At 46.5% G+C, this 27404-nt stretch overlaps 2 protein-coding genes across 2 annotated transcripts in view; one reads left to right on the top strand and one right to left on the bottom strand.

The window, feature by feature from the left end:
- The first annotated feature begins 533 nt into the window (after positions 1-533).
- LOC128344286 (H-2 class I histocompatibility antigen, Q9 alpha chain-like) lies at positions 534-17538 on the top strand. Its single transcript, XM_053294133.1, has 5 exons — positions 534-643; positions 9100-9372; positions 10191-10469; positions 12332-12616; positions 16592-17538. Exons 1-5 carry the CDS (start codon positions 568-570, stop codon positions 16810-16812), a joined length of 1134 nt encoding a protein of 377 aa, XP_053150108.1. The 5' UTR covers positions 534-567; the 3' UTR covers positions 16813-17538.
- A 405-nt stretch (positions 17539-17943) lies between these two features.
- LOC128343833 (zinc finger protein 208-like) overlaps positions 17944-27404 on the bottom strand; it is a 44225-nt gene continuing 34764 nt past the window's right edge. Inside the window, exons 15-19 of the mRNA XM_053293270.1 lie at positions 27002-27083; positions 26430-26512; positions 23681-23807; positions 20317-21592; positions 17944-18960 (exon numbers count right to left, since the gene is read on the bottom strand). Of these exons, the coding sequence (XP_053149245.1) occupies positions 20328-21592; positions 23681-23807; positions 26430-26512; positions 27002-27083 (1557 nt within the window). The 3' untranslated portion in view covers positions 17944-18960; positions 20317-20327. The remainder of the gene's footprint in view (positions 18961-20316; positions 21593-23680; positions 23808-26429; positions 26513-27001; positions 27084-27404) is intronic.

Raw genomic sequence — 27404 nt, 5'->3', positions numbered from 1 at the left:
AAATAATGTAAATCATATTTTTAAAATCCACCTGTAAAAAAAGCGCCAATCACTCAAAGTCGGATCTGAGCTTGAGTCACACTGAATTTTAGGTACTTCCGTAGCGCTCCATGCTGCAATCTTATTTGTTCGGCTGTACCTACCCCATCCAAACCTGTCAGGATCTTCTTTGTCCCCACCCCCCTCAAGCAGCATAAATGTTTCCCTATGTGTGCCAGGCACTGTACAGAACCGAGTGGTGGTTCAGTGCTTTGCTCGGAGGGCTCACAGCCTCTACATAAATCTCCTCACCCTGTCAAATAACGGTTACTTTACCACCATCCTGCTGGCTGCCCATGCACCTTTCCAAGCTCCTCCCTCCATCTGATTCTGACCCCAATGCCCGTGGGAAACTTTCACTTTCGAGGGCTCCGCCCAGACGGGATCTGCCTAGCAACCGATGCTGTCACCAGAGTGCCCTTTTCCTATTGGTCAATGTCTTCTTTCGCCACGCCTCCTGCTACTCGTCCTGCTGGGCGTTCCTCGGCAAGAAAGGCGCGTCTCTGCTCTCGCCCGGTCAGATGAAGCATGCTTCCTTGGTGGTACCTCTTGCCCCTGGGGATAGCTGCCCTTTTACTGCTGGGAGGCCGGGACTCCACCCCCGGTGAGTTATGCGGCTGCCGGGGGAGGATCTACATGCCCCCTCTCCCGGAGGTGAGGGCGGGGGGCAGAGTTTGCCCCCAGCCCTAACTGGAAGAGAAAGAGCCTTTTTGGTGGGTGGCACGGAGCCCTGTGGAACTCTCCCCCTCCCCCCTCCTTAGGGTTAGGGTTTTTTTTTTTTAATTGCTGTATTCAGCTGGGAATTTTCTTTAGCTGATGGATTATTTGGGGAGGACCCCTGATCAGGGGAGTAGTGGGGGGAGGGTTCCGCGCACCTCCCTCTCCCTTGTAAAGCCGCGATGTGTAAAGGGGGCGAGTCCACTTTTGAACAGAGCAGTGGGGTGGTGGAGGAAGTGTGTAAACCCTTCTGCACAGTTTCTTGCTGTTACTGTCCCTCCTTTGAAGCGACTGTGGGCCCCCAAGAAAAAACAAAGTAAGGCCATTTTTCTTGGTCTTTCCGCTTCTTCCAAAGCACCCTTAATCCGAATCATTTAAGTTATGGGGCCAGATCCCTCCACACTGCTATCTTCTCCCTGTGTGGTGTTTTCCTGACTGTCTGTTCAGGACTGCAGGGTTCAGGGAAAGTTTAGGAGTGACTCGGAACTTGGAACCTTCTGCTCTTCCCAGAGCAGCACCATCTCCTGAGGGGAATCTCTTACAGTGCTCATACTTCTAGTCTCCCATTCATATGCAACTAGGGTGGGCCCTGCTTAGCTAAAGATTGGGGGACAAGTCATGCTTGCTACCACAAGACCAGCTCTACTCTCCTGCAATAATCCTATTTCCCAAGGGAGGGTTTAAATAAGCTTTCCCATTCCCACCAGAGGATGACTGAAAATAGTCAAAGAAGGTATTCTCGGCTAACACATGTCCTAGATTGACCTGGTTCACACAGTTGTTCCAATCCAAACCTAGATTTGAATAACTGTGGGAACCAAGCCAATGTGGATTGCTGCCATTAGCATGATTGTGTGAACCAGCAACACCAAGGTGGTTTATGACCTGAGATGAACCTGAGATTCCAGTCTCGGAAACTCACAATCACACTAATGTTGGTGAACCACATTATACCTAGATTCAAATCATTGTGTAAACCAGGTCATTGTGTAGCACTTAGAAGGCTCTGAGGTTTGGTTCAGAAGAAAGCAGAAGCCCGTGCCTCACCGAGTACCCAGCTCCCCACCATTTACTTACCTTTGATTGCTTGCCGAGAAGTGTAGAAAAGGGAGAGAATTAGTACTACAGTCTGTGTTGTGCGGTGGAACTCTCCCCAGCTGCTCTCTTTATTTTCATCTCACACACCCTCTTTCCACACCTTTGCAAAAGGCAGCATAGGCGTTGGCCTTGTGTCATTGCAAATGGATCTTGCCTGAACTATTTCATTCAATGACCTCTGGGCTAGAGTTGTGAGAGAAGGAGAAAATGTTCAGTGTCCTCCTATCTCCACATCAGGTTTCAGTTGCATAGTGTGGAAAAAGGGGGAAAGGGACAAGGCTTTGACCCGGGTCTCACGATCAGTGAGACCCGGTTTAGAACCATGAGCGGGGAGGGAGCCCTGGGCGGCCAAATCGGCCGCCCACACAATTTCCAGCTCCGTAATGGAGCCGGTGGGGGCTGGGGAGTTTGGGGGCTGCATGGCCCCTGGAAGCTCCAGTATGCCCTACGCAAGCACGCAGGGCATACTGGGGAGACCCCTAGAGCCGGGAGACGACTTTTCACCTCCCCTCCGGGGGTCTACTCGCAAGCAGCCACGGCGCGGAGCCGTACTGCGGCTACTCACAATCAGATAGCCTGGGTTTGTGGAGCACTCGCTTCGCAAACCTGGGCTAAGGGGAGGGCTACAGAAGCGGGTGACCTGCTTGTAGCCTGGTGGTTTACACAATCAGCGGTGATCGGGTTAGGCTCTCCTAGCCCGATTTTGTCTGATCGTGAGAATAGTCCCTTTCTCTTTCTCACACAGCACTAGCCCCAGGGGTCATCGAGTTGCAAGAGGCCCACCCCTTGGGCTGAGGGCAGCGGGGTGGGGGAGCTCCTCAAATGATTGGGGGAATCTGCCCCTGTGACCGTTTATGGCCGAACGCTACCTGAATTAAATGTGTCATTAAAGGTTTCAGTTTACTTGTGAGTAGTAGCTGTGGGGCAGAGATTCAGAAGACTGAGACCTCAGCAAGAGGGAAGGTATTTAATCCTCTCTAACCCACCCACCCCCACTCAGTTTTTTGCCAGAAAAAGCCACACCCCTCCCATGGCTCTTTTGAGTCTGAAAATCAGGGTAGCAAAAGGCACTTTCAGAACTAAATTCTTGCTTGGAGACAGCCTGGAGGTATCCTTTTTAGTAGGAAAGCAGCAAGAGGTATCGCGAACCTGCTTGGCTGCTGCTGCTGCTCCTCATGAGTAAGCTTAAGACTGTACTTAAGGCCACTTGTACTATACTTAAATCCACCTGTACTATAGGCCACCTCCAGCCTCAAAGGCAGGATGCCTCTGAGTCCCAGCTGCAGGGGAGTCACTGCAGGAGAGAGGGCATGCCCTCAACTCCTGCCTGTGGCTTCCAGCGGCATCTGGTGGGCCACTGTGCGAAACAGGATGCTGGACTAGATGGGCCTTCTTGGGCCTGATCCAGCCGGGCTGTTCTTATGTTCTTACCTGCACAGCCTTCATTTACTAACATGTGTAACTTGAGCCCTCTGTTTATGGGCATCTCAGATGCCAAAGGAGGCATGTTCTATCATTGCGGGGAGTTCTGGGACCCAGCACTAGGCAAAGGGGCAGCTTAACTCTTTCCTCCCTGCCACCATCTCCTCCCACCCCCACCACATGTACAGGGCATACGCCTGCTGAAGCTGCTTCTGGCATCTGCATGTTTTTTCCAGTGGCTAAAATATAAGCTTCAGAGGGGCTGCAATTTCAGCCTGGCAGTGGGTGTGTGGGGAAAGGGTTGGCCTCTCACTGCCTTGAGGCACCTTAATCGCAGACAGGCCACCTAATTACATCCTTATTTATTTACCATGTTTTTATACCGCCTGATATGTACATCTCTAGGTAAAACAATATAAAAAGTCACAGATTAAAATCCACAAAACACAATAAAATAATAGCATGAAACAGTTATTAAAACAAATTATTAAAATTAATTCTAATTAAAAGCCTGCGAGAACAGGTGAGTCTTGAGAGTCTTCCTGAAAACAAACAGAGAAGGAGATGCTCTTATTTCAGCAGGAAGCATATTCTTCCTCCAAGGAGCCAGCGTGGTATTAGAGTGCTGGACTAGGACCGGGGAGACCCGAGTTCAAATCCCCATTCAGCCATGAGACTTGCTGGGTGACTCTGGGCCAGTCACTTCTCTCTCAGCCTAACCTACTTCGCAGGGTTGTTGTGAGGAGAAACACCACTCCGGGCTCCTTGGAGGAAGAGCGGGAAATAAAATGTTAAAAATAAATAAATAAATATTCCAAAACCCCAGGGCAGCCACAGAGAATGCTCGGTCCTGGATCACCACCAGATGAGCCAGTGGCAACCATTACAGGACCTCTCCAGAAGATCATAACAGGTGGCAGGGTTCATGACAAACAAGGCGCTCTCTTAAAAAAATACGTTGTTCTAGTAAGAACTAATCTGCCTACTTCCATTTCACTACTTCTAGCTGGACTGATTGATTTAATTGATTGATTGATTGCAGGGGTGTAACTATAATAGGGCAAGGGGAGACAGTTGTCTGGGAGCTCACTGCCTTGGGGGGCCCCCAGAGGCAAGTCACCTGACTGACTCCCCCAGCCGTGCACCCGCCCGGGCTTCCTTCAGTTGTATTCATCCTCCGAAACTGATGTGAGTGTTAAGACCTGGAGCTACCAGAACAGCATGTCTTTCTCTAGTACCATTTAATGACTTGCGTCATCCACAATTTACAAAACCTTTTAAAAAATAATTTAGGATTATGTTCTCTTGTGGCATATATATATATATATATATATATATATATATATATATATAATTTTTACTATGCTTTTTGTTACCACTATTCAGCCTCATTTAAGATTTCTTTACTTCATGAGCTGAGCTTCAGTGAGGGGGGGGGCCATTTTAAAACCTTGTCTCTGGGCCCACTCTAACCTTGCTATGCCCCTGATTGATTGATTGTTTGATTAAGTGCCATCAAGTCGGTGTCGACTCTTAGCGACCACATAGATAGATTCTCTCCAGGATGATCTGTCTTCAACTTGGCCTTTAAGGTCTCTCAGTGGTGCATTCATTGCAATTTGCTGTCATAATCAAGTCCATCCACCTTGCTGGTTGTCCTCTTCTTCTCTTTCCTTCAACTTTACCCAGCATTATGGACTTCTCAAGGGAGCTGGGTCTTCGCATAATGTGTCCGAAGTATGATAGTTTGAGCCTGGTCATTTGTGCGTCAAGTGAAAATTCTGGATTGATTTGTCTTATGATCCATTTGTTTGTTTTCCTGGCTGTCCATGGTTTCCTCAAAAGTCTTCTCCAGAACCAAAGTTCAAAAGTGTCAATGCTTTTTCTATCTCGCATCTTCCAAGTCCAGCTTTTGCATCCATAGAGTGTCACGGGGAAAACTATTATCCAAACCATTCTAATCTTTGTAGGTGTCGACACTTCACGACATCTAAATATCTTTTCCAAGGCCTTCATTGCAACCCTACCAAGTGCTAGTCTGTGTCGTATTCCTTGACTGCTGGATCCTTTACTGTTGATGGACGATCCTAAAAGGCAGAAGCTATCCACCACTTCAGTGTCTCCATTGTCAATTCTGAGGCTGGTTGCTAGTTTTTACATTTAGTCATAGTCCCATTTTTTCACTGTGCTCCTTGGTTTTCATTACTAGAGCTTATAGATCATCCACATTCTCAGCTATCAGAGTGGTGTCATCAACGTAGCGCAGGTTATTGATGTTTCTTCCTCGAACTTTAAAGCGACGCTCATCTTCTTCCAATCCAGCTTCTCTCAGTATATGTTCAGCATATAAATTGAATAAAGAAGGAGAACGTATACAGCCTTGTCTTACTCCTTTGCCAATCTGGAACCAGTCTGTTTTACCATGTTCTGACTGGACTGTGGCTTCCTGCCCTGTGTATAGGCTTCTCATGAGAACAATGAGATCTTCTGGGATGCCCGTTTTCCTAAGGATATTCCACAACTTGACATGGTTGACGCAACTGAAGGCTTTTCTGTAGTCAATAAAGCACATGTTGACTTCTTCCTGGTATTCTTTGGCTTTAGTTATTCAGCGTGCATCAGCAATGATGTCTCTTGTTCCACGGCCTTTTCTGAAACCAGCTTGAACATACAGCATTTCCTTTTCCATGTAGGGCTAATCTGCACTGGATGATCCTTAGCACTATTTTGCTAGCATATGAAATGAAGGATATTGTGCAATGGTTTGCGCATCTGTTAAGTCTCCATTCTTTGGTTAGACTGACCTCTTCCAGTCTGTTGGCCACTGTGTTGTTCTCCAAATTTGCTGGCATAGTTTAGTTAGAGCCATGACTGATTCTTCTTCTGTTTCCTGCCATATTTCTGTAGCTATTCCATCAGTTCCTGTAGCCTTCTGACTTGGTAATGACTGGAGTGCTGATCTAACTTCATCTTCCCATACTAGAAGTTCTTGCAAGTAGGGAATATCTTCTAGGATATCTTGGATGTTGATGTCCCTGCTGTACAGATTTTCAGTATACTGCATCCATCTCTGTTTGATCTTCTTTGAGTCAGTTACTATCTGTCCTTTGGCATCCCTTCACATACCAGTTTGAGGTTGGAACCTCCCTCTGAGTTCAGAGATCTTTTGGAAAACTTGCCTTGTTTTTCTGTGTCTGGACTAAATTTGGTTAAAATCAAGGTCCACAAGTTAGACCTCTTGCACCTCAAATGTTCACATGTCCACCATGTGAGAGCGGGGAGGATGACATCATTACAAACTACACCATTGAGGTGTCCCTGTGTGTCACTCAGTACAACTGTACCAAATTTATTATTTTTTATTTTTACATTTTATATCCCGCTCTTCCTCCAAGGAGCCCAGAGCGGTGTGCTACATACTTGAGTTTCTCTTTCACAACAATCCTGTGAAGTAGGTTAGGCTGAGAGAGAAATGACTGGCCCAGAGTCACCCAGCAAGTATCATGGCTGAATGGGGATTTGAACTCGGGTGTTCCCGGTCCTAGTCCAGCATTCTAACCACTACACCACGCTGGCTCTCCACTACACCACACTGGCTCTTTGGTTCACATTGGCTAGATAGTCCACAAGTTAGCCCACTTGCGCCTCAAACGTTAATGCGTCTGCCATCTTAGATCAGGGTGGATGACATCATTACAAACTACACCATTGGGGCATCCCTATGTGTCCCTACAGCTGTAGCAAACTTGGTTCAAATTGGTTAGATAGTCCACAAGTTAGCCCACTTGTGCCTCAAATGTTTACGTGTCCACCATCTTGAAGTGGGGTGGATGACATCAGCACAAACTACGCCATTGAGATGTCACTATGTGTCCCTACAACTGTGCCCAATTTGGTTCATATTGGTCCAGGCATTGCAAAGTTGATGGCGGAGGATATCTCTCTCTCTCTCTCTCTCTCTCTCTCTCGTGATCTCATAAGCCTACTGGAAAGAAGGCTAAAAAAAAAGGAGCTTCTACTTTGGCCCTTATCTTATGGATTCAGATGTTGGAGGCCGCTGGGAGGTAAGCAATAACTGATCAAAGGAGGGACCCTTGAGCAGTTCACTGTGAGTTATCGCAAACACACACACACCTCTCCTGGCAGGGTCTCTGCATAAACATGTCCAGGCATTTAGTGATGACGCCACCAGTGAAGACGAAACCACCAATACAGTCTGTGTGTTTTCTTTGTGCTGATCTAGGGAGACGATAGTTTGGGATACTTCTGTCTAATGGAGGGTGGGTGAAGTTGACTCTCCCCCCTCCCCACCCCACTAGCAATGTAAGACCCCTTCTCTAACTGAGGGGCAAGGCAGAGAAAGGTCCCAAGGGGGGTGTCTTAGCTTAGCTGCCTTTGATGGCCCAGTGGCCTTGCTGTGGAGCTCCCAAGTCAGGCTGTGATATCTGTGTGCACCTAGATAATTTTGGAGCCTTGGCCTAAAAGTCTTTGGAGCAGCCCTCCCCCATAGCTGCAAGTTAAACATCACGTCCCTACACACACACACACGCGCACACACACACACACACACACACACACACACACTGACACACGCAGTATTTTCAACACGTGAGTTCTTTGCATAAATATTCCTGTTTTATATCCTTACATTCTTGTGAGTTCAGTTGCTGTTTGTGTCTCAAGAACCCACATGTTAAAAATACTGTGTTTGTCACAGTGTGTGAGTGGGGTGGGAGGGGGATGATCCTTAATTTGCAGCAGGGGTGGGTGGGTCTCCAAAGGCCTTTAGGTCCAGGCTCCAAAATTACCTAATGGCCCCCCCGGGTGCAGTACGGACCAGCCGCACAGCGACCACACCACCTGGGACAGACTAAAGAGGGTTTGGGGGGCCCCATGGGGTGTGGAGGCCCAGGGAGTCCAGGGGTAAGAGAGCCACTGCCCCCCATGCCCACTACCTGAAGTGGGGCTGCCTCTTCTGCCCCATATTATTATCATCAAAAATTCTTGGAGTAGCTCACAAAATAAGTAAAACATCCCCATGGATGGTCTGGCCCTGCTCTGCTCTCGCTCCTTCCACACATCATTCCCCATCTCAGTCGTTTTTGCTGCCCCAAAGTTCTTCTCCACACCATCTCTCAATTCTTCTTCCCAGTTCCCTTGACCACTCTTTCCATGGGAGAAATCCCACTCTCATTATCCCCCTCCCCAGGGGGTGGGGAGTAGCTATAATTGAACAGGGTGCGGGGAAATGTCCCTGGGTGCCTGATGGGAGAACTAAAAAGCAACTGCTCACTCTTCACTCTTGCTGTTGTATGAATATATGAGGTGATCGTAGTAGGTATATATGTTTTTAAAGATGTTTCTGAGCAAGGAGAATACATGCACAGGGGTATGAAAGTTTCTGCATGCACGGGGAATGTGTGATATTGTTTGCACAGGAGAAAAGGCATACCGAGAATGTTGTGTTTTTCACCATGTCCTTGCAGTTCTCTTGCAGCAAAGACATGGGGTGGGGAGAGGAGAAAAAGGTTGTGGGACCAGGGCCCATCTTTGCTACTTGTCCTAGGATCTATACCAACCTTGCCATGCCCCTGTCCCCATCTCTTTGGCTTCCTGAGGATTCCCCTCTCCTGCTACCCTGCTTAGGGTATCATATATTTATAGAAAGAGGCCCCCAGCCACCTCCCATGTGCCTCCACTGGATTTTGTAAATGGCAGTCAGGGCCTGTTGTAGGGTGGCAGGACCTTTCGAAGGAGGACCATGATTTGGTGTTCACTGGACTGCAGACACCCCTGACTCTGCCCTTCTCTCTTCCTTCCTAGGTTCCTCATGGCACCTCCTGCACCATTTCTACCTAGGGGTATCAGAAGAACACATCCAGGGTCCGCCCAGGTTCACTCAGGTGGGGTATGTGAACGACCAACTCATCACTCGCTATGACAGCAACACAAGGAAGGTTCGGCCTCAAGTCCGCTGGGTGGAGAAGGCGGCGGATCCTCAGTTCTGGGAGTGGGAGACCCATTTTGCTCAGGAGACTGAGGAGTTTTTCAGGCAGGATTTCCTGACCCTGAATAGCTGCTACAACCACAGTGGAGGTGAGTGGAGGCAGGGGCGGAGCCATCACTAAGAACATAAGAACAGCCCTGCTGGATCAGGCCCAAGAAGGCCCATCTAGTCTAGCATCCTGTTTCGCACAGTGGCCCACCAGATGCCGCTGGAAGCCACAGACAGGAGTTGAGGGCGTGCCCTCTCTCCTGCCATTACTCCCCTGCAACTGGTACTCAGAGGCACCCCGCCCTTGAGGCTGGAGGTGGCCCACAGCCCTCTGACTAGTAGCCGTTGATAGACCTCTCCTCCATGAAGTCATCCAAACCCCTCTTAAAGCCATCCAGGTTGTTGGCTGTCACCACATCCTCTGGCAGAGAGTTCCACAAGTGGATCACGCGTTGTGTGAAAAGTACTTCCGTTTGTTGGTCGGAAGTCACTCTGGCCACGCTGCGAAGGCAGTGCTGGCTGATTTAGCTGGGCCACCTCCAGCCTCACTGAGCGGATGGTTTCAAAGAACCCAGGCTAGTGACTCTCAGGGGGTGTGATTTAGCCCCCAAACGAGGCACCGCGGCCCCGTTTTTTTAGCTAAATCAGCCAGCATTGCCTTCGCAGTGCGGCCAGAGTGACTCTCCCTGCCTTCTAAAGGAAGGGAGAGCCACTCCTGGCTGCACTGCAAATGCGGCCAATCTTTAAACACTCCTAGTACACACAGCTCCTCCTTCCATTGTGACTATTTTGTCTAGTGGTTGGGAGAGAGGAGCAAAGGTGCCCTTCTGGGAATGCAGAACATCCAATATGAGAGATCTGGAATTTGGAAGCAAACCACCTGGCATCCTCTAACTCTGATGATGCATATCTTGTTTAGGACTTCATACCTGGCAGTGCCTGGTTGGCTGTGAGCTGAGTAAAGATGAGACACAGAAAGGAAGTTACATGAAGTGCGGCTATGACGGGAGGGACTTCATCAGCCTGGACAAGGAGACCTTCACCTGGACAGCAACTGATGATGCAGCCCAAGACACCAAGAGGAAGTGGGAGTCCGACCCCGATATTGCTAAGAGATGGAAAACCTACCTGGAGGAGAAATGCATTGAAAGCCTGCAAAAACACCTTGACTCTGGGAAGGAGACTCTGCTGAGGGCAGGTGAGGAGGGGAAGGGGGATGGCTTTTGGGGAAAGGGGGAAATTCCCCCATTGGATACACTTTATGCATGTAGTAGAAGTATGGGACTGTATCATTTCAGAACGTAATTGGGATGAAAAATACAGGTTCAGATGTTCCTGCCAATGAAACAAAAAAGAACTTCCTAGAAGTAGAAACCAGCAGACCAGAGCAAGGCTATCACTTTGTGTCCTCATTTGCTCATTCCTACATTCAAGATATTTTTAATTTATGTGTGGGTAGCATTAAAGCAGGAGTCCATCATTCCCATGTGGAGTCTGAAGTGGTACAATCCACTTGGTCACCATAGGACTCTACCACTTCAATCTGGTACTTGGGACTTTTCCAGATGGCAGTTTAGTGTGCAGGCTCTAAAAGCTTGCACGCTAATTTCTCATGAGGCCTCGCTTACAGTCCAGATGCTTGTGTAGGCTTCCATAGCTTCCTGTGTTCCTTCCTAGTGTAGTTTGATGCTCTGGCCACATCCTGAGCACAGACCACGTGTGACTTTCACAGCACTTGTGGATCCTTTCCGTTATGACTTCCTTCAGTTATCACAGGGATCATAAGTGATTCAGCCATGGAGGCCTGGTAATATTAACCCCAAACTCTGAACAAGTTCACTGGGTACATAAAAGAACTGTTGATTTTCATCTCAATGGCTTTGAAATGACCTCCTTTGGAGGCTTTTGCCTCTTGGGCATGCTACTGGGATGCAATGTACCAGGGGAGAGGAGAGCTGGTCTTGTGGTAGCAAGCATGACTTGTCCCCTTAGCTAAGCAGGGTCTACCCTGGTTGCATATGAAAGGGAGACTAGAAGTGTGAGCACTGCAAGATATTCTGAGCCCCTGGTGGCGCAGTGGTAAAACTGAGCCGCTGGTGGCGCAGTGGTAAAACTGCTGCCCTGTAACCAGAAGGTTACAAGTTCGATCCTGACCAAGGGCTCAAGGTTGACTCAGCCTTCCATCCTTCCGAGGTCGGTAAAATGAGTACCCAGAATGTTGGGGGCAATATGCTAAAATCATTGTAAACCTCTTAGAGAGCTCCGGCTATAGAGCGGTATATAAATATAAGTGCTATTGCTATTGCTATTCTCCTCAGGGGATGGAACCGCTCTGGGAAGAGCAGAAGGTTCCAAGTTCTCTCCCTGGCTTCTTCAAGATAGGGCTGAGAGAGATTCCTGCCTGCAACCTTGGAGAAGCTGCTGCCAGTCTGTGTAGACAATACTGAGCTAGATAGACCAATGGTCTGACTCGGTATATGGCAGCTTCCTATGTTCCTACCCGTGGATTCAGCATCCGTGGTTTTGCATATCTGTGGTCAGGTAATTGACACTCAACCTCTGTATATGTGGAGGGAAATGGTGTGGGGGGTTAATCCATGGATAGGGATGGCTGGAAATGACCGTGGGGGTCGTTTCCAGCTGCCATTTTGTGCTCTGGAGACATTTTGTGGCTTGTTTTAGAAGAACCCCTGCCAAAAAACCCCACTATTTCCCACCCAAAAAATGGCAGAATTGAGTCTCTTGGGGGGCACTGCTGCACTGCTGGGGACCCACAGAGCACGGTAAAGCACTTTACTTGGTCCCCCCCTATATTTCCCCCCATTTTTTTGCCCTTTACGGACCTAACCCCCGGATTTCCATTGTTCCAATGCCTTGGTATTTGCGGTTTCGGTATCCACTGTACTTGCTGAAAATGGAATCCATGCAAAAACCAGGGTCCTCCTGTACTAACAAGATGGCTATGAACTTGGTCCCTTCCTACTGTCTCAAATACAACATGCCGCCTTCCTGAGGGTCAACTGAATGTCTGTGTTAACACCAGTGGTGCAATTTTCACAGAGCCCCCGACAGTGAAGGTGACCTGCAAGGTAGGCCCTGATGATCTGGAGACCCTTGCCTGCCGAGCGTATGGCTTCTATCCCAAGGATATAGATGCCACCTGGAGGAAGGACAAGGAAATCTGGGAGCAGGAGACCTTCCGTGGGGCTGTGACTCCTAACTCAGATGGGACCTACCACACCTGGCTCAGCATTGAGATTGACCCCAAGGAAAGGAACCTCTACCAGTGTCGTGTGGAACACGATGGCCTTCCAGAGCCTCTGGATTTGGCCTGGCAACAGCCTGGTAAGTGACTGCAGATGGAGGGATTGCTTTTCTGGGAGATAGTGTGGCAGATGCTGTGAGGTGAATATTATTTCTCGGAAAGATCCCTCTTTAGCATCAAAGGCGACAATAACCCATTTAGGATCCTGGACATGCTGTAGGTGTAAACTAGGGATGGAGCCACCAGAGGGTTGGGACCTCTATCGATTTCATGGGGTGCCAGACAAAAGCCATAAGGAAACCTGAAGGGGCTTACTGAGGATGGTGGTGGTTGTCTTGTTCTCTTCGGTATGAAAGGCTCTTTGGCACAAGCAGGCATAACAGACGTGGTTCCCCCACCCCTTCGAATTTCCACAGCAATTTCAGGGAGGGGGGCATTTCTGAGAAGATTTTCCCCATTTTTCTCTGCTGACAGAAATAATAACAAACAGTGGGCACTTCAGTACAGTCTTGTGTAAAGCATGGGATGTGCCCTTGTTTGTTTTTTATTTGATTTATATACCGCCCTGTTAGACGTTACGTTGTGTAGACGTTACGTTGTGTAACTTTATAATTATTAGGGAAAGGAGAGCTTTTGACTGCAAGAGAGAAGTCCCCTGCTAAATGAGCAAAGAGGCACCTTTATAAAAGTGGTGATTCTCTTTATTGAGCAGGGGGAGAGCAACTGGCCCTATCCACCCCCAGCACAGTACCTCCAGTGACCATTGCTGGTGTCTGTCTTATGTTTCTTTTTAAGATCGTGAGCCCTTTGGGGACAGGGAGCCATTTTATTTCTTTGTTTATGTCTATGTAAACCCCTTTGGGAACTTTGAAAAGTGGTTTATGAATATTTGTCGTAATATAGGCCCAGTACAGGCTGTACTTTTGCACTCTTACTGTCAGTTCTGACAGGCATTTCCTTGCTCAAGATGTGGCAATACTGGTAGACAGATAGCAACTGCACAAGTATTAGGCCTTACAACATAGAGAGGACAAGGGGGAATTTCCACATGGACACAGGAAAACAAGAAACCATGGGTGACACATACCTGAAGTAAAGGAAATCAATGAGGCTCTGCACACGATCCGTGTGTAGAGCCTAACCTGGCTCTGCGGGGAGAGTGGGCTTAGCCCGTTCTCCCCGCAGATGAGCAGGGAGCTCGCCCTGGGAAGCCGGATTGGCTGCCCACATGACTACCGGCTCAATCATGGACCTGGTAGGGGTGGCGGGGATCGGGAGCCGTCTGGCCCCCAGAAGTCCCAGGATGCCCTGCGCAAGTGCGTGGGGCATCCTGGGGAGACCCCTGAAGCCGGGAGGCTGGTTGTAGCCTCCTGGTCTGGGGTCTGTTCTTCTGTCGCCATGGTGTGGAGCCTCACGATCAGTAGAATGGGGTTATCGGAGCACTAGCTCCACCAGGGGCGTAACTATAATAGGGCAAGGGGAGACAGTTGTCTCGGGGCCCACTGCCTTGGGGGGACCCCCAGAGGCAAGTCACATGACTGACTCCCCCAGATGCGCACCCGCCTGGGCTTCCTTCAGTTGTTTTCATCCTCCGAAATTCATGTGAGTGTTAAGACCTGGAGCTACCAGAACAGCACATCTTTCTCTAGCACCATTAAATGACTTGCATCGTCCACAATTTACAAAACCTTAAAAAATAATAACTTAGGATTATGTTCTATTGTGGCACATAGGAGATAGATAGATAGATAGTATTATGCTTTTTGTTACCACTATTCAGCCTCATTTAAGATTTCTTTACTTCATGAGCTGAGTGAGCTTCAGTGAGTGGGGGCCCATTTTAAAATCTTGTCTCTGGGCCCACTCCCACCTTGCTACGCCCCTGAGCTCCACTAACCTCGTTTAAGGGAAGGGGTATTTTGTGAGGTTTGCTGCCAGAAGCCGCATGGCTCCCATGGCAGCCCACGACCAGGAAGGAACCGGGGTAGGCTCCCTTAGCCCCGTTTCTCCTGGTTGTGAGAATCGCCTCAACATGTATCCGGAACATGAGAGGGAGGGAATGACCAATTAGGGGTACACAAACTGGGGGAACAAATGATGAACAGGCTGTGACATAGTGGAACAATACATATTGAGGGAAACCAGATTTCAACAAAACACCTGAAATTAGAATTGAACAGCTATGACCAGGGAAATGGTATTAAAGTGATTATATTAGATTGTTCAGCGTCCTCTGATTTCACCGGAAGTCTGAGCACCTTCAGCTGGCTGAATAAGCAATTGCCCTGTTTTTGTTAGTTAATTAATTAGTTAGTGCATTTATATATAGCCCTATGCAAAAAGTCCCTGGGCAATTCACAATATTTGTTGTGAATCAATATTTGTTGACAGGATTTGTTGTATCCTAGCCTTGATTCGTGGTGAGATAAACTGCAGGGGAACAGTGAAATTTGATCATTTTCTTGGGAATCATCAGAGTAAATGCCTGGAAGGGTCTTATCTTCTGAACCAAAGTGTGTCTGCTGAGGTTGTGGCCAAGCTTAGAGAGAAACACTTAGATTATTTAAATAAAATCTTATATCTCCACTGCGTTGAAGACCAGAGAGAAGGATGTGACTGCTAAGAGGAGGTGAACAGAATGAGCCAAGGAGAAAAACGAGGCCCATCCTCGCAAAGGGTAGGCAGGAACTCAAAATGTATTGCTATGTACAGGCAAGCATGTCACAGAAGGCCTCTATAATAATAATAATAATAAAAATTAAAAATTAATAATTAATTGGTGGGACCATAAAATTGAAAAAGTTGTAGAAAATGAAGATGCAAAAATCTTATGGGACTTCCGACTACAAACAGACAAACATCTGCCACACAATACACCAGATATAACTGTAGTGGAGAAGAAAGAAAAACAAGTTAAAATAATCGACATAGCAATACCAGGCGATAGCAGAATAGAAGAAAAAGAAATAGAAAATGTGCTCACTTTGGCAGCACATATACTAAAAAGAAATAGAAACAATAACAAAATACAAAGATCTACAAATTGAAATTGAAAGGCTGTGGCAGAAGAAGACCAAAATAATCCCGGTAGTAATTAGTGCCCTAGGTGCAATTCCAAAACAACATGGAGAGCACCTCAACACCATAGGGGCCACAGAAATCACCATCAGCCAATTATAAAAAGCAATTTTTTATAACTTTTTACTGGGAACAGCCTAAATTTTGCTATGATATCTATAACAATAATATTGATAATAAAATCCAGCCATCCCAGGTCCTAGGGAAGGGCTTGATAACTGGATAAAACAAACCAGTCAATAACACCTGTCTGACTGTGTAAACAAGAAATTTATTTATTTATTTATTTATTAAAGCATAAAACAATAATAATGAAAAGATTTTGATAGTTTCTGGTGGGCCTCCATGTGGAGGAGAGGGGGTCTGGGGTAGCAAAGTTGCATGACTTAGTGATGGAGCACCTCTTTGCAGAGAAACAGAGCATGGTGCATCCAGGGCATCTCCAATTCAAGGATCTCTGCCTGAGAGAACTGGAAATCCACTATCAGTATGAGTCAACAATTGCTTTTTGATGATTGTTTTTAATCTTTCAATGCGATCTTATGGAGTGGGGGATGTATTAACTTTTAAAAAATGCCCTGGGATGACTTTAATTATAGGTGGTATATAAAGTGAGCAATATCTATCTATCTCCTCTCCTCTCCTCTCCTCTTTGAAGAGGAGAGCTGGTCTTGTGGTAGCAAGCATGACTTGTCCCCATAGCTAAGCAGGGTCTGCCCTGGTTGCATATGAATGGGAGACTTGATGTGTGAGCACTGCGAGATAGTCCCTTCAGGGGATGAAGCCGCTCTGGGAAGAGCAGGTTTCAAGTTCCCTCCCTGGCTTCTCCAAGATAGGGCTGAGAGAGATTCCTGCCTGCAACCTTGGAGAAGCTGCTGCCAGTCTGTGAAGACAATACTGAGCTAGATAGACCAATGGTCTGACTCAGTATATGGCAGTTTCCTATGTTCCTAAATAATTGTTTTGTCCCATTCCAGCCTCGGTGCCTGTGGGAGTCATTGTGGCTGTCGTCTTGGTGGTGGTGGTTGCCATTCTACTCCTGGCTGGGATCATCGGCGTCATTAAAGTCCTGAATGCATCTGTTGAGCTGTGTATGAGCTTGTGCAATATTCTGTGTCGGGTGCTCTCCCTCCTGTTTCTGGCATTGACACCTCATGCCTCCCCTCGTAAAAACCCTGGTAGTTCCTACCTTCCCTAATTGAATTTTTGAAATGTATATTAAAGCTGAACAAAACACAAACATGTGCTTGATATTTCTGCTCTTTGTAAAACTCTCTGTAAATGACATTTTGGACACGGGCTGGCGTGGAGGAACGAGGCCTAGACCTCTTGATTTTTGTAAATAGGCCTTTGTATTGTAAATTGTATTGATCTGCACAAACATCATTATTGTAAATAGAATGTACTCATAAAGCTCTTCTTTTTGTAAAATAGGATTGTATTTGTAACTTGCCTTACAAAGCTGGCAGGGTCAAGAGTTCATGCCTGCTGTACTTTAGTTTCACTTTGAGAATAGTTTGGTTTTAGAGAGAAGGGGAATTTTGAAAAATGGAGGGAACTTTGAGTTACACTAATTGGGTTGTTTAAAAAACTGTTGGTGTAAAATTGTGTGCGTGTGTACATAAATACATGAGAGAGAGTCTTGCACAGTTGAGTTTGGAAACTTTGAACGGAAGGGTCCTGGAGACCATAAAGAAGAAAGAGTTGAAGTGAAGCTGGAGTTTGGAGGGAGACTACAGAACTGAAGGATTGCTGGCAAAGAGCTGTTAAAATCACTGGCAGAGAGGTGTAATCTCTGCAGAGCTGAAATCACACAGAACAGGAAAAGCACAAAATCTGGGGCAGAATTAAAGGAAAAACCAGAATGATTAAAGCTTCTCATTACTGAAATCTGTCAGAGTAATAAAAATTATGGTGTAATCCATCAGAAAACATTACTCTGGTATTCAAAATCTGACAGGATAAGAGGAAATTATGTTCTTGTCCATCAGAAAACATTAAAGGGTGGTAAGTAAATCTGACAGGGTTAGTAAGAATTACATTACACCAGTGTGCTATAAGAACTGGTGGTTTAGGCGACTACCAAGATCTTCCAAGTGGGCATGTCACCCATATTGAAACAGCTTCTCTTGTAGATTACCTATAATCTGATTACTTTTCATACCTCACAATTTACATACACTTAATTTAGATTAGCTGGAAGCAACAAAAAAGAAGCAAGAGGATAAGCAAATTTCAAATTCTAGATAACTCACCTCTATGTGAGTTTGTGTGTAGTAGAGGATTGCATTGACAACATTAAAATAAAGAAGATCGTCAGAGGAAAAGCTTCTACAATGATACTAGTTTATTTAGTTTCCAGTTCATCATATATAAACATAACACATAGATAAAGCAAGGCATCAGAATTGAATTGATAACAAATGGCTTGTAAAATAAGGCCGGTAGGGTGCTAAAATGCAACCTGACACACATTTGAATATTCTTATTTACCCTAAAATTTCTCATGACTGCACAGAAATCATAACTTAAAGAAACACATCAGCATTCCAATCCTCACTTAATACAAAATTTGCTATCACGTACACCCTGTATGCTGCTTCTTTTTCTCGGATCTGTTAGTTCTTCTAGCTCAGATATATTATTAACCCCCTTGTTGTTGTTAATTCCTTTCCTAATCCTTACGTTTGAGGGACCGAGAACACTAGATGGTGAATGCAGCCTCCTCCCAAGAGGCGGTAATGAGAAATCATCAAAGGGTCCAGGACTATTGGTTGGAAACATGAGCACCCAAAGGAAACAGACACTACCAAACCGCAGTTAATTTGTCTCTTTTATTTAGATGTGTACATCAAGCTAGATCCCTTCTCTGCCTGGGCTCTGCTACTCTCCTTGTTTGCTGGGGTCTTTCTTTCTTTTTATTTTCAGCCCCACTCGTCTGCTGCCTCACATTAGGCATAGGCCTGCCAGGTGCTCCATGTTGCCTTCATGGGGAGCACCCTCTCATCGCTTGGGGTCGCCGGTGAAGGGCAGTCCAGGATGCTTGCAGGCCTCTTCCAGCTTTACTCTGTGAGGAGTGGGACTACATCTCCTCTCTCTTCCTCATATAATGTAGGACCAGGGAAATTGGGAAGCAACTCCTCCCTCCAGCAGCCCTGCCTTTCCAGCTGGGGCTCTTAAGTTTGTGTTCAAGTCATCTTCCTCAGCATCTCCAGGTTTCAGCTTGATTGGACTGGCTGATGGAGGCTTAAACCTTCAGGCACTTTTCTCTTGCTCTGCTCTTTCTCAGCTACTTGCCTCTGCAGTGGCTGATGATGGGTCACAGTGAGCAACATCAGAAAGACATCTTGAAAAAACAAAAGCAAGAGGAAAAGGTTACAAGCAAGAAGGTCATCATTTTCTAGCCTAAGGACAGTTCCAATTATTAGAAGGAAAGAAGGGGTGGTTTTACTCAGCATCTATCACACTCTGTTGTGTCAATGTGGTTGACACCAAGTCCCTCCGCTCAAGAGTCCAAAATAATTCGTGCAAAGTCACGGATGAAGTAAGTCGGTGACTTGCTTCTCTTTGGCTGCATTCAGACATCGCATGAAACAGGAGTTACAGGTTACCGGCAAAACTGTAACTCCAGTTTCATGCAATGTCTGAATGCATACAACCATGGCCTCGCAACCAAACCACAGGATTCAGTTTATTTACCAAACTGGAATTTGGAGCTGGGATTACTCCTCAGTTTCACCGCTCTAAACCTCTGTTAGAAGGGGCTGTTGTGTTGTCTGCATGCATCCAGCTATAACTGTGGTTAAAGGTTATGCGACCAGTGAGAGGCCAGCTCAGAGCAGCACCAACAGTGGTTACACTCTAGGGCTTACCCAGCACTCCATGGTATTTTCCCTGACTGAATGCCATGCCCCTCCCTGCACACTTCCTACTTCCTCTGCCAACAGGTATGCTAGGCCCTGCTGCTCTTATAATTAAAGGGCCAGCAGCACTACCTGGGGGAGCACTGCTTGAAGTCTGTAACCACAGCCAGTAATCACACCCCTTTCCAAGCTCCTGGCCAATTGTGAGCAATTTCATGGAGCTGTGAAGTCATGCCCACAGCCTGGCGACAGCATGGCTATCTAAGTGGGCAGAACCAAGCTTGGAGGACCAGAAAGAGGATGGAGAAACTCTAACCTGCCTCTGGAGTTTTCCAAACTGGGAATGGGGGATTGTCTGCAATGCGATCCCCAGTTTAGAATGTTAACTGCAACTGTAGTTCTAAGCCAGTTCCTGCAATGTCTGAATGTGGCCTTTGTATATTATGCTTATGTTTATGTTTATACAAGACAGGGAGGAACATATTTACAAACAAATGCCCTCCACTAAGACAGGCCTATCCCCATTGAATGACCATGGCTGGAAAACGGATACAGATCCCATACTTGACCTGAAATGGTCTCTTTGGAAAACATCTTTCCTACCTCAAAATGAAATATAGGTACATTATAATTGTGAGATTATAGATAACCCTTGCCCAAGAGACTGGCTATCAGGGCTGCTCAACTTTGGCCCTTCTGCAGATGTTGACCTACAACTCTCATTATCCCTGGCTATTGGCCACTGTGTCTGGGGATTATGGGAGTAGCAGTCCAAAAACAGCTTGGGGGCCTAAGTTGAGCAGGCCTGATCTAAATGGGCTAGATTCTTTCGTGCTCACCTATATTTGAGCTAGACCTGAAACTTCCCACACACTGAACGCTGATATGATTCTTCTCCTGTGTGAATTCTTAGATGGGAAATAAGGTTTGCATTCTTGCTGAAGTTCTTTCCACACACCTGGCATTGATACAGTTTCTCCCCTGTGCAGATTATTTGATGTCTAACAAGATGTGAGTTCTGGCTGAATTTCTTTTCACACAACAGGCATTGATATGGTTTCTCCCCTGTGTGGATTCTTTTATGATAATTAAAGCTTGTTCTCTGGCCGAAGCTCTTTCCACACACTAAGCACTGATATGGCCTCTCCCCTGTGTGGATTCTTTGATGGGAAGTAAGCTCTGACTTCTGACAGAAGTTCTTTTCACATACTGGACAGTGATATGGTTTCTCCCCTGTGTGGATTCTTTGATGGGAAGTAAGGTTTGCATTCTTGCTGAAGTTCTTTCCACACACTGGGCACTGATATGGTTTCTCCCCTGTATGGATTCTCTGATGGGAAGTAAGGCTTGAATCCTTAGTAAATTTCTTTCCACACACGGGGCATTCGTATGGCTTCTCCCCTGTGTGGATTCTTTTATGATAATCAAAGCTTGCCCACTGGCCAAAGCTCTTTCCACATACTAAGCACTGATATGGCTTCTCCCCTGTGTGAATTCTTTGATGGCAAATAAGGTTTGAATTCTTGCTGAATTCCTTTCCACACACTGGGCACTGATATGGTTTCTCCCCTGTGTGGATTCTTTTATGAAAATTAAAGTTTGTCAAGTGGCGGAAACTCCTTCCACACATCAAGCACTGATATGGCTTCTCCCCTGTGTGGATTCTTTGATGGGAAGTAAGTTCTGACTTCTGGATGAAGTTCTTTCCACATACTGAGCATTGATATGGCTTCTCCCCTGTGTGGATTCTTTGATGCAAAGTAAGGTATGAGAGCCTGCGGAAACTTTTTCCACACATTGAGCACTGGTATGTCTCCTCTATGTGGATTCTTTGATGGGAAGTAAGGTGTGAGCTCTGTTTGAACCTCTTTCCACATTTATTGTTTCCCCCATCTATGTGAATTTCTTGATGTCTGCTAAGGCTTGAATTGCTGGATAAGATTTCTGCATATTGAGGGCATTTGTTCCTTCTGTTTCTTTTGCAATCCTTCCCTTCAACTGGAACTTCATTTATGTCAGACCATTCAGAAGAAGTAGATTCCTTCTCCCTCAAACTTTTTGCTTCTATTTTCCTATTCTGTACTTCGCCCTCTTTCTCGCTCTCCCCTCTATCACCTGCAGGAATAAAGAAAGCCTCCCAAATGAGGGAGAAATGGAGCTTCAGATCACAGAAGAAACTCAATTCATTGCTCTTTTAATACAAAACATGTTTGGTGGAAGTAGATCCTGCCATGGATTGTACCCCCACCCCTGCATTAATGGGTTGTAACTGGCAGCCTGTGGGGGTATTGTGTAATTGAGTTTTGGGCACTCCACAAGCATCAGGCCCAGGTTCAGTCTCTAGAGGGAGGATCTCAAGAATGGGCTAGGAAGACCTCTGCATGACATCTTGGAGGTTCATTGCTGTTTACAAAAGGCTAGGGATGTGCTCAAAACGCGATTCAGCATCCGAATCACAGCACAATCCCTTTAAATCTGAGGGTTCACACAGCCCCTTTAACGCAGAGGAGAGCAGATCCATACCTGCTCCTCCTCCACTTGCAGCCATTTCCTTAATGGCGGTACTCCCCACAGCTGTCAGCTATCAGGGTGTACTGGTGGGGCTGCTGGGCATCTCCCAGCAGCCTGCGCATGACACCCGCACACACATGGCCTCCACTCCAACCGGCTGACCACACAAATGGCCACCGTACATGTGTTGGTGCTGGTGTTGCGCAGGGGCAGCTGGGAGACAGCCACCAGTGCACACTGATAGCTGGAGCGAGCGCCGTCATTACAGAAGTGGTGGCAAGTGGAGGAGGATCAGATATGGACCTACTCTCCTCCACGTCAAAGGGGCTGTGTGAGCCCTCAGTTTAAAAGGGATTGTGCTGCAATTCTGATGCCAAATCACGTTTTGAGCACATCCCCACAAAACTGGGAAAGGCAGACCAATGGCAGCTTCACCTCCTGCTATGTACTTTTAAATCTGTTATTACAAAGGAATTTATTCCTCATAATTTGGACACAAACGATCCATCTCTTAACCCTTTCCTGTTCACATTTAACAGTCTCGCAAACAAATATTCTCAACCCGTTCCTCCTGGCAGACCTCTCACATACAAAAAGGGATAAATGGGATGGGAAATCCATGCTCACATTCATGACTAGGTCTCCAGAACAAGAGAGTCCATACAAGGAATAGGAAGCGAGGAGAAGGCCTGTTATCGGATAGCTCTGACACACCTTTTAGAAAGAGCACAGGAATTGAGCCTGCGTGACCCAATGCAATGGCAGATGAGGGAAGACTAGAACCAGTGCTTCAGAACCCAATAAATCCAGGTTGGGCTAAGAAATGTGGCAGACAGAGGGAAGTTCTTAGTCCAACAAGGTTTGATATGTGGTGTAATGGTCAGAGTGCTGGACTAGGACTGGGGAGACCCGAGTTCAAATTGCAGGTTGTAAAAAAAAAGAAAAGAAAAGAAAAGTGTGGGGGGGGGATACTGGTATCCCCTTTTAGGAATGAAAACCATCTTGCACTAGATTTGGTCACAGGAGTGTTGATACAGTGTCACTATGGGAAGCAGGGGCTTGGATCAATGTTCTCTCTAATTTTTTTCATCTCTGTGTGGAATGAGTTTTGTTCTGGACGGCAGTATCAAAGCAGTGTGCGCGCACCTGCATTCAGAGTGGGGCCTTCCTGATTCAACCTGAGCGGGATCTAAAATTTACTGAGTGGACATCAAAAAACTTGTGAGCTTACACACGTGTGCATGCCTTACAGGGAACACTGGCTTGGATATGAGGCAGCATTAGTAATTATTATAGCAAACAGGTGCCCAGCCTTTAAATCTGCTGCAGAAATCTCCCTCCAGATGACGAACGGGCTATGGATTTCCTTAAAGTTTGAATTAAGTGCAAAGATGAAAGTGGGAAAATAGAGTCCACAGAAATCATTTAAGTTGGAGATTGTCCACTGCCATCCCATACATGACATCCATCGTCATGTATGTGCCAATACCAGACCCTGAGGAGGCAAGGCAAGGAATAGCTCTCACAATTCAAATATCATGAGATCATGGAACTGCTGTACTGTTCTCTTAATAGAGCTTTATATGCGAGGCCTTCTGCATGCAAGAAACATGAGTCAGCACTTGGAATGGCCGCTCTTCAGGGCAGTGGTGCAGTTCAAGAATAGCTGCAAAAGGAAAGAGGGAACCTTACCCAGAGAGGCCATATTCCCACAGGTTGCCTGCATGATTTCTGTGTGCAGAGCCCTTTGGCTTGGATCAAGCAGAGCCCACTCCTCCTCCGAGAAATTCACAGCCACCTCCTCCAAGGTCACCGGATCCTGAAACAAGGAGGAAACATTTTGTCCTGAGAACTAAAGTAGCAACAGAAGAAGGGAGCAGAGACAAGGTGATTGGCAGTTGTCCTGCAGGACATGAAGTTTAGCAGTGCTCTTCAGAGCCTTTTTAGTGGTCTGCTTGGACAACCTGAGCCAAGGATGTGAACGAATGACTCCTTCCCTTTATGATTTGTACTTCAAAACAACAACAAAAAAAGACTGTATGTTTCCTCTGGTTCTGTAATGCTCTGCAGGGATTAAAAGGTTGCAGCCTCTGATTGACAGCTAGGTCTGAGGTAAAAAGTTGTTTTGCTGCCAGGCTTTGGAGGGAATTTATTTATTTTATTGATTTATTGTTAAATTTATAAACCGCCTTTCATTAAAAGCACTTTCAAAGCGGTTTGTATCTAAATGATCTGGTTGGTTGTCTCCAGAACCTTCTGTCTCTGCCAGAGGTACAAATCACCCTGATAAGTTTGTGTACACCTTGGGCGGGAGGGGGGTGAGACGAGAAGAGAGCAGACTAGACTGGACTGCTGTGTGAGAGGCTGGAAGAGTAGCTGAGTAGCAGAGGCGTATCTAGGGAAAATAGTGCCTAGGGCAAGCATTGAAATTGCACCCCCTGTCCAAACATCTGACACCCATCTTTCAGATAACTTTACCATAATATCAGCTGAAAAATACAAGTCTGAAGGTCACATACAATAGCACTTACATTTATATACCGCTTTATAGCCAAAGCTCTCTAAGCGGTTTACAATGATTTAGCATATTGCCCCCAACATTCTGGGTACTCATTTTACCGACCTCGGAAGGATGGAAGGCTGAGTCAACCTTGAGCCCCTGGTCAGGATCGAACTTGTAACCTTCTGGTTACAGGGCAGCAGTTTTACCACTGCGCCACCAGGGGCTCATACAAGTCACATATCTGAATATGTGTACCACTGTACACTTATATTATTATTATTATTTTTAAAAATTACCTGTAGCCCCTTCGGGGGGCTTCCTAAAGGCCGTGGCTGGGGGTCTGCAAAGGTCCCCCCTCCCCCCTGCTGGCCTCTAGGGCCTCACAGGGACCATTTGAGCATGTGCAGTGGCCATTTTTTAAATTATCTTTTTTTTAAAAAATGGCAGCTGAAAACAAAATGGCCACCATGCATGCTAGGCCTGGTATGGCCTAGGGCCTCACAGAGGCCATTTGAGCATGCACGGCGGCCATTTTGTTTTTGGCAGGCTTTTTTTAAAAAAATAAAAAATTAATTTTAAGAAATGGCGCCCCCTTCAAGTGGCGCCCGGGGCACGTGCCCTGCCTGCCGCACCCTAGATACGCCCCTGCCGAGTAGGGACGGGCTGAAGCTGCTGGGGAACTGGCAGTGAGGGAGCTGAGCTTACTGGAAATGGCTAGGCCTTAGTTTAGAAGGCTAGCAAGCTTGTTTGTTCTATAGATTTAAATTGTCCTCTTGCTTAACTGAAGTTTCCCTTGTTTGTTCCTGTACTGTTTTTTTGGATTTTTGAAGATTAGTGTAAGCCTTTTTTTGTTTTTCATAGTGGCCCACCAAATGCCTCTGAGAAGCCCACAGGCAAGAGGTATGTGCATCCCCTCTTTCCTGCTGTTGCTCCCCTGCAACTGGTATTGAGAGGCATCTTGCCTCTGAGGTTGAAGGTGGCCCATAGCCGCCAGACTAGTAGCCATTAATAGACCTGTCCTCCACAACTTTGTCTTAGGCCCTCTAAAGCCATCTAAGAGAGTGGCCATCGCCACATCCCATGGCAGAGAATTCCATAGATTAATTACGTGCCATGTGAAAAGGTAGTCCTAAATTTCCCAACCTTCAGTTTCCTGTTGTTTTGTTCCCACCACATGCTTACATGCCCTACTGATTTACCACACTACTGAGTTTTTGTTATTATTGAGAGATACAGGTTTCAGTGACTGGGACCAATCCAAAAAGCTAAAAATCGTAAACTGGTGTCAGCAGGTCTTTAGATGGAGGGCCAGATGAGGCCAAGCTCTCACAAGTGGTGGCATTTTGTGGTAGGATCCATAATCTGTGGGGCAGAGAAATATTTGAGAAGTGGCAGACTTTTGAAACAGCCAGCTTGTTTTGTTTTAGTACAGTGAGCAAAAGGGCTCCCCCCCACCCGGTCTGATCAGTGGAATAGAGACCAAAAGCATGGCAGAGTACATGTCCATGAACAAGGCAGCTTTAGTAGAAAGATGCCAAACCAAAGGACTGCCCTGGGAAGGAAAGAGCATGGATGAGATGAGAATTCTCCTCATCCAATCTGATGCAGCAACCAGCCAGGCTTTAAGGATTCAAAGGAGCAATGGAGTCCAGAATGGATCAGGTTTAAGGGGGGAAAACTGGAGGTACAGTAGCAGCAGTGAGAGGCAGAGATCAGCTTGGAGGAAGAGCACCTTCGCTTGCAAGAGGCAGATCCGACAGCAGGAAGAACAGCGCAAGCACGAGGAGGAACAATACAGACATGAGAGGGAGCCAACCTGAGCAGAGGGAGAGAGGCAGATGCTTCCAGGCCTAGGGAGATACAAAGGAGAAAAAGGGCCCCAGGCGGTGCCCCCCTCTTCTCCTGCAGGATCCCTCCCCTAAGGAATCCCTCCCCTACCTGATCCGAGGGCACAGAGGCTGTCTCCGCTCCTCCATAAAGAAGAGGAGGCCTGAACAGAGGGTCCAGCGTGATTTCAGCCCCTGTGAAGGAGACCAAAGCAAATACCTGATCACTCAAGGAGTCTTTCCTCACCTTGTTTTCTTGGTTTACTTTTTGTGTTTTAAATATTTTTCTACCCAAAATGACTATACTGGATTTTGACAACACAGGAACAACATTTAACAACATCCTGCATTAAAAACAAACAAACAAACAAAAACAGTAAAATAGTAAACACAGATTCAATCACCCAGAGTTAAAAACTAAAATCGGATCATAAAAGCCAGTGAAAACAAGAAGTGTGTTTAGCTGCTGTGGAAATGCCCGCCCTGCCCTCCATGCAAGTCAACTGTAAAAGCAGCCCATGGATTTCAGACCTTCAAGAGACTGAGTTAAAATACATCCCCTTAATAATCCTAAATTCCTTTAGCCAGGCAAGCAACTGCTCTTGTATCCTCCAGAGAAGGGCAAATGACCAGCAAGCAGCTTCATGGGAAACAGATGGGCAAGTTCAGCCCGATAGTCCTTACCCAGCAAGGTGGCACCTCCTTCAATAAATGGAGCCTTCTCTGCTTTGGAGAACTCAGGATCCACTTCTGACGTCCTCTGGCCCTGAAAGACAAGAGAGAGAGGAGAGTGGGATTAGGACATAGATGACACCTAGAGATTGCTTTCTCCTATAGAAAGTCCTGCATACACTAGGATTTTCCTTGGGGATACTGCTCCAGAATCCTTCACTGAAAGGTAACCAGGACAAGGCCTTCTTTGCAGCAGCTCTGAGATGCTGGGACTCAAGTCCCAGGGAAATCTCCTCTTGGCTTTCAGCTAAAAAGCAGAGGCAGCTTCATTTCAGAGGGCTTTAGCAAATTTTATTTGCTAATTTAATTTATTATTAATTTGCTATTTATTGCTATTGAATTTAGCAAATTTTGC

This window comes from Hemicordylus capensis, chromosome 2, assembly GCF_027244095.1.
Source record: "Hemicordylus capensis ecotype Gifberg chromosome 2, rHemCap1.1.pri, whole genome shotgun sequence".
In the NCBI taxonomy this organism is placed as follows: Eukaryota; Metazoa; Chordata; class Lepidosauria; order Squamata; family Cordylidae; genus Hemicordylus; species Hemicordylus capensis.
Note: the sequence above shows the minus strand (reverse complement) of the source record. Positions and strands in the feature narration are given on the sequence as shown.

Coding starts and splice junctions, on each gene's coding strand:
- LOC128344286 (XM_053294133.1), top strand. CDS start 568: ATGCTTCCTTGGTGGTACCTCTTGCCCCTGGGGATAGCTGCCCTTTTA. Junction 9,373..10,190: donor CTGCTACAACCACAGTGGAG/GTGAGTGGAGGC, acceptor TATCTTGTTTAG/GACTTCATACCTGGCAGTGC. Junction 12,617..16,591: donor TTTGGCCTGGCAACAGCCTG/GTAAGTGACTGC, acceptor GTCCCATTCCAG/CCTCGGTGCCTGTGGGAGTC.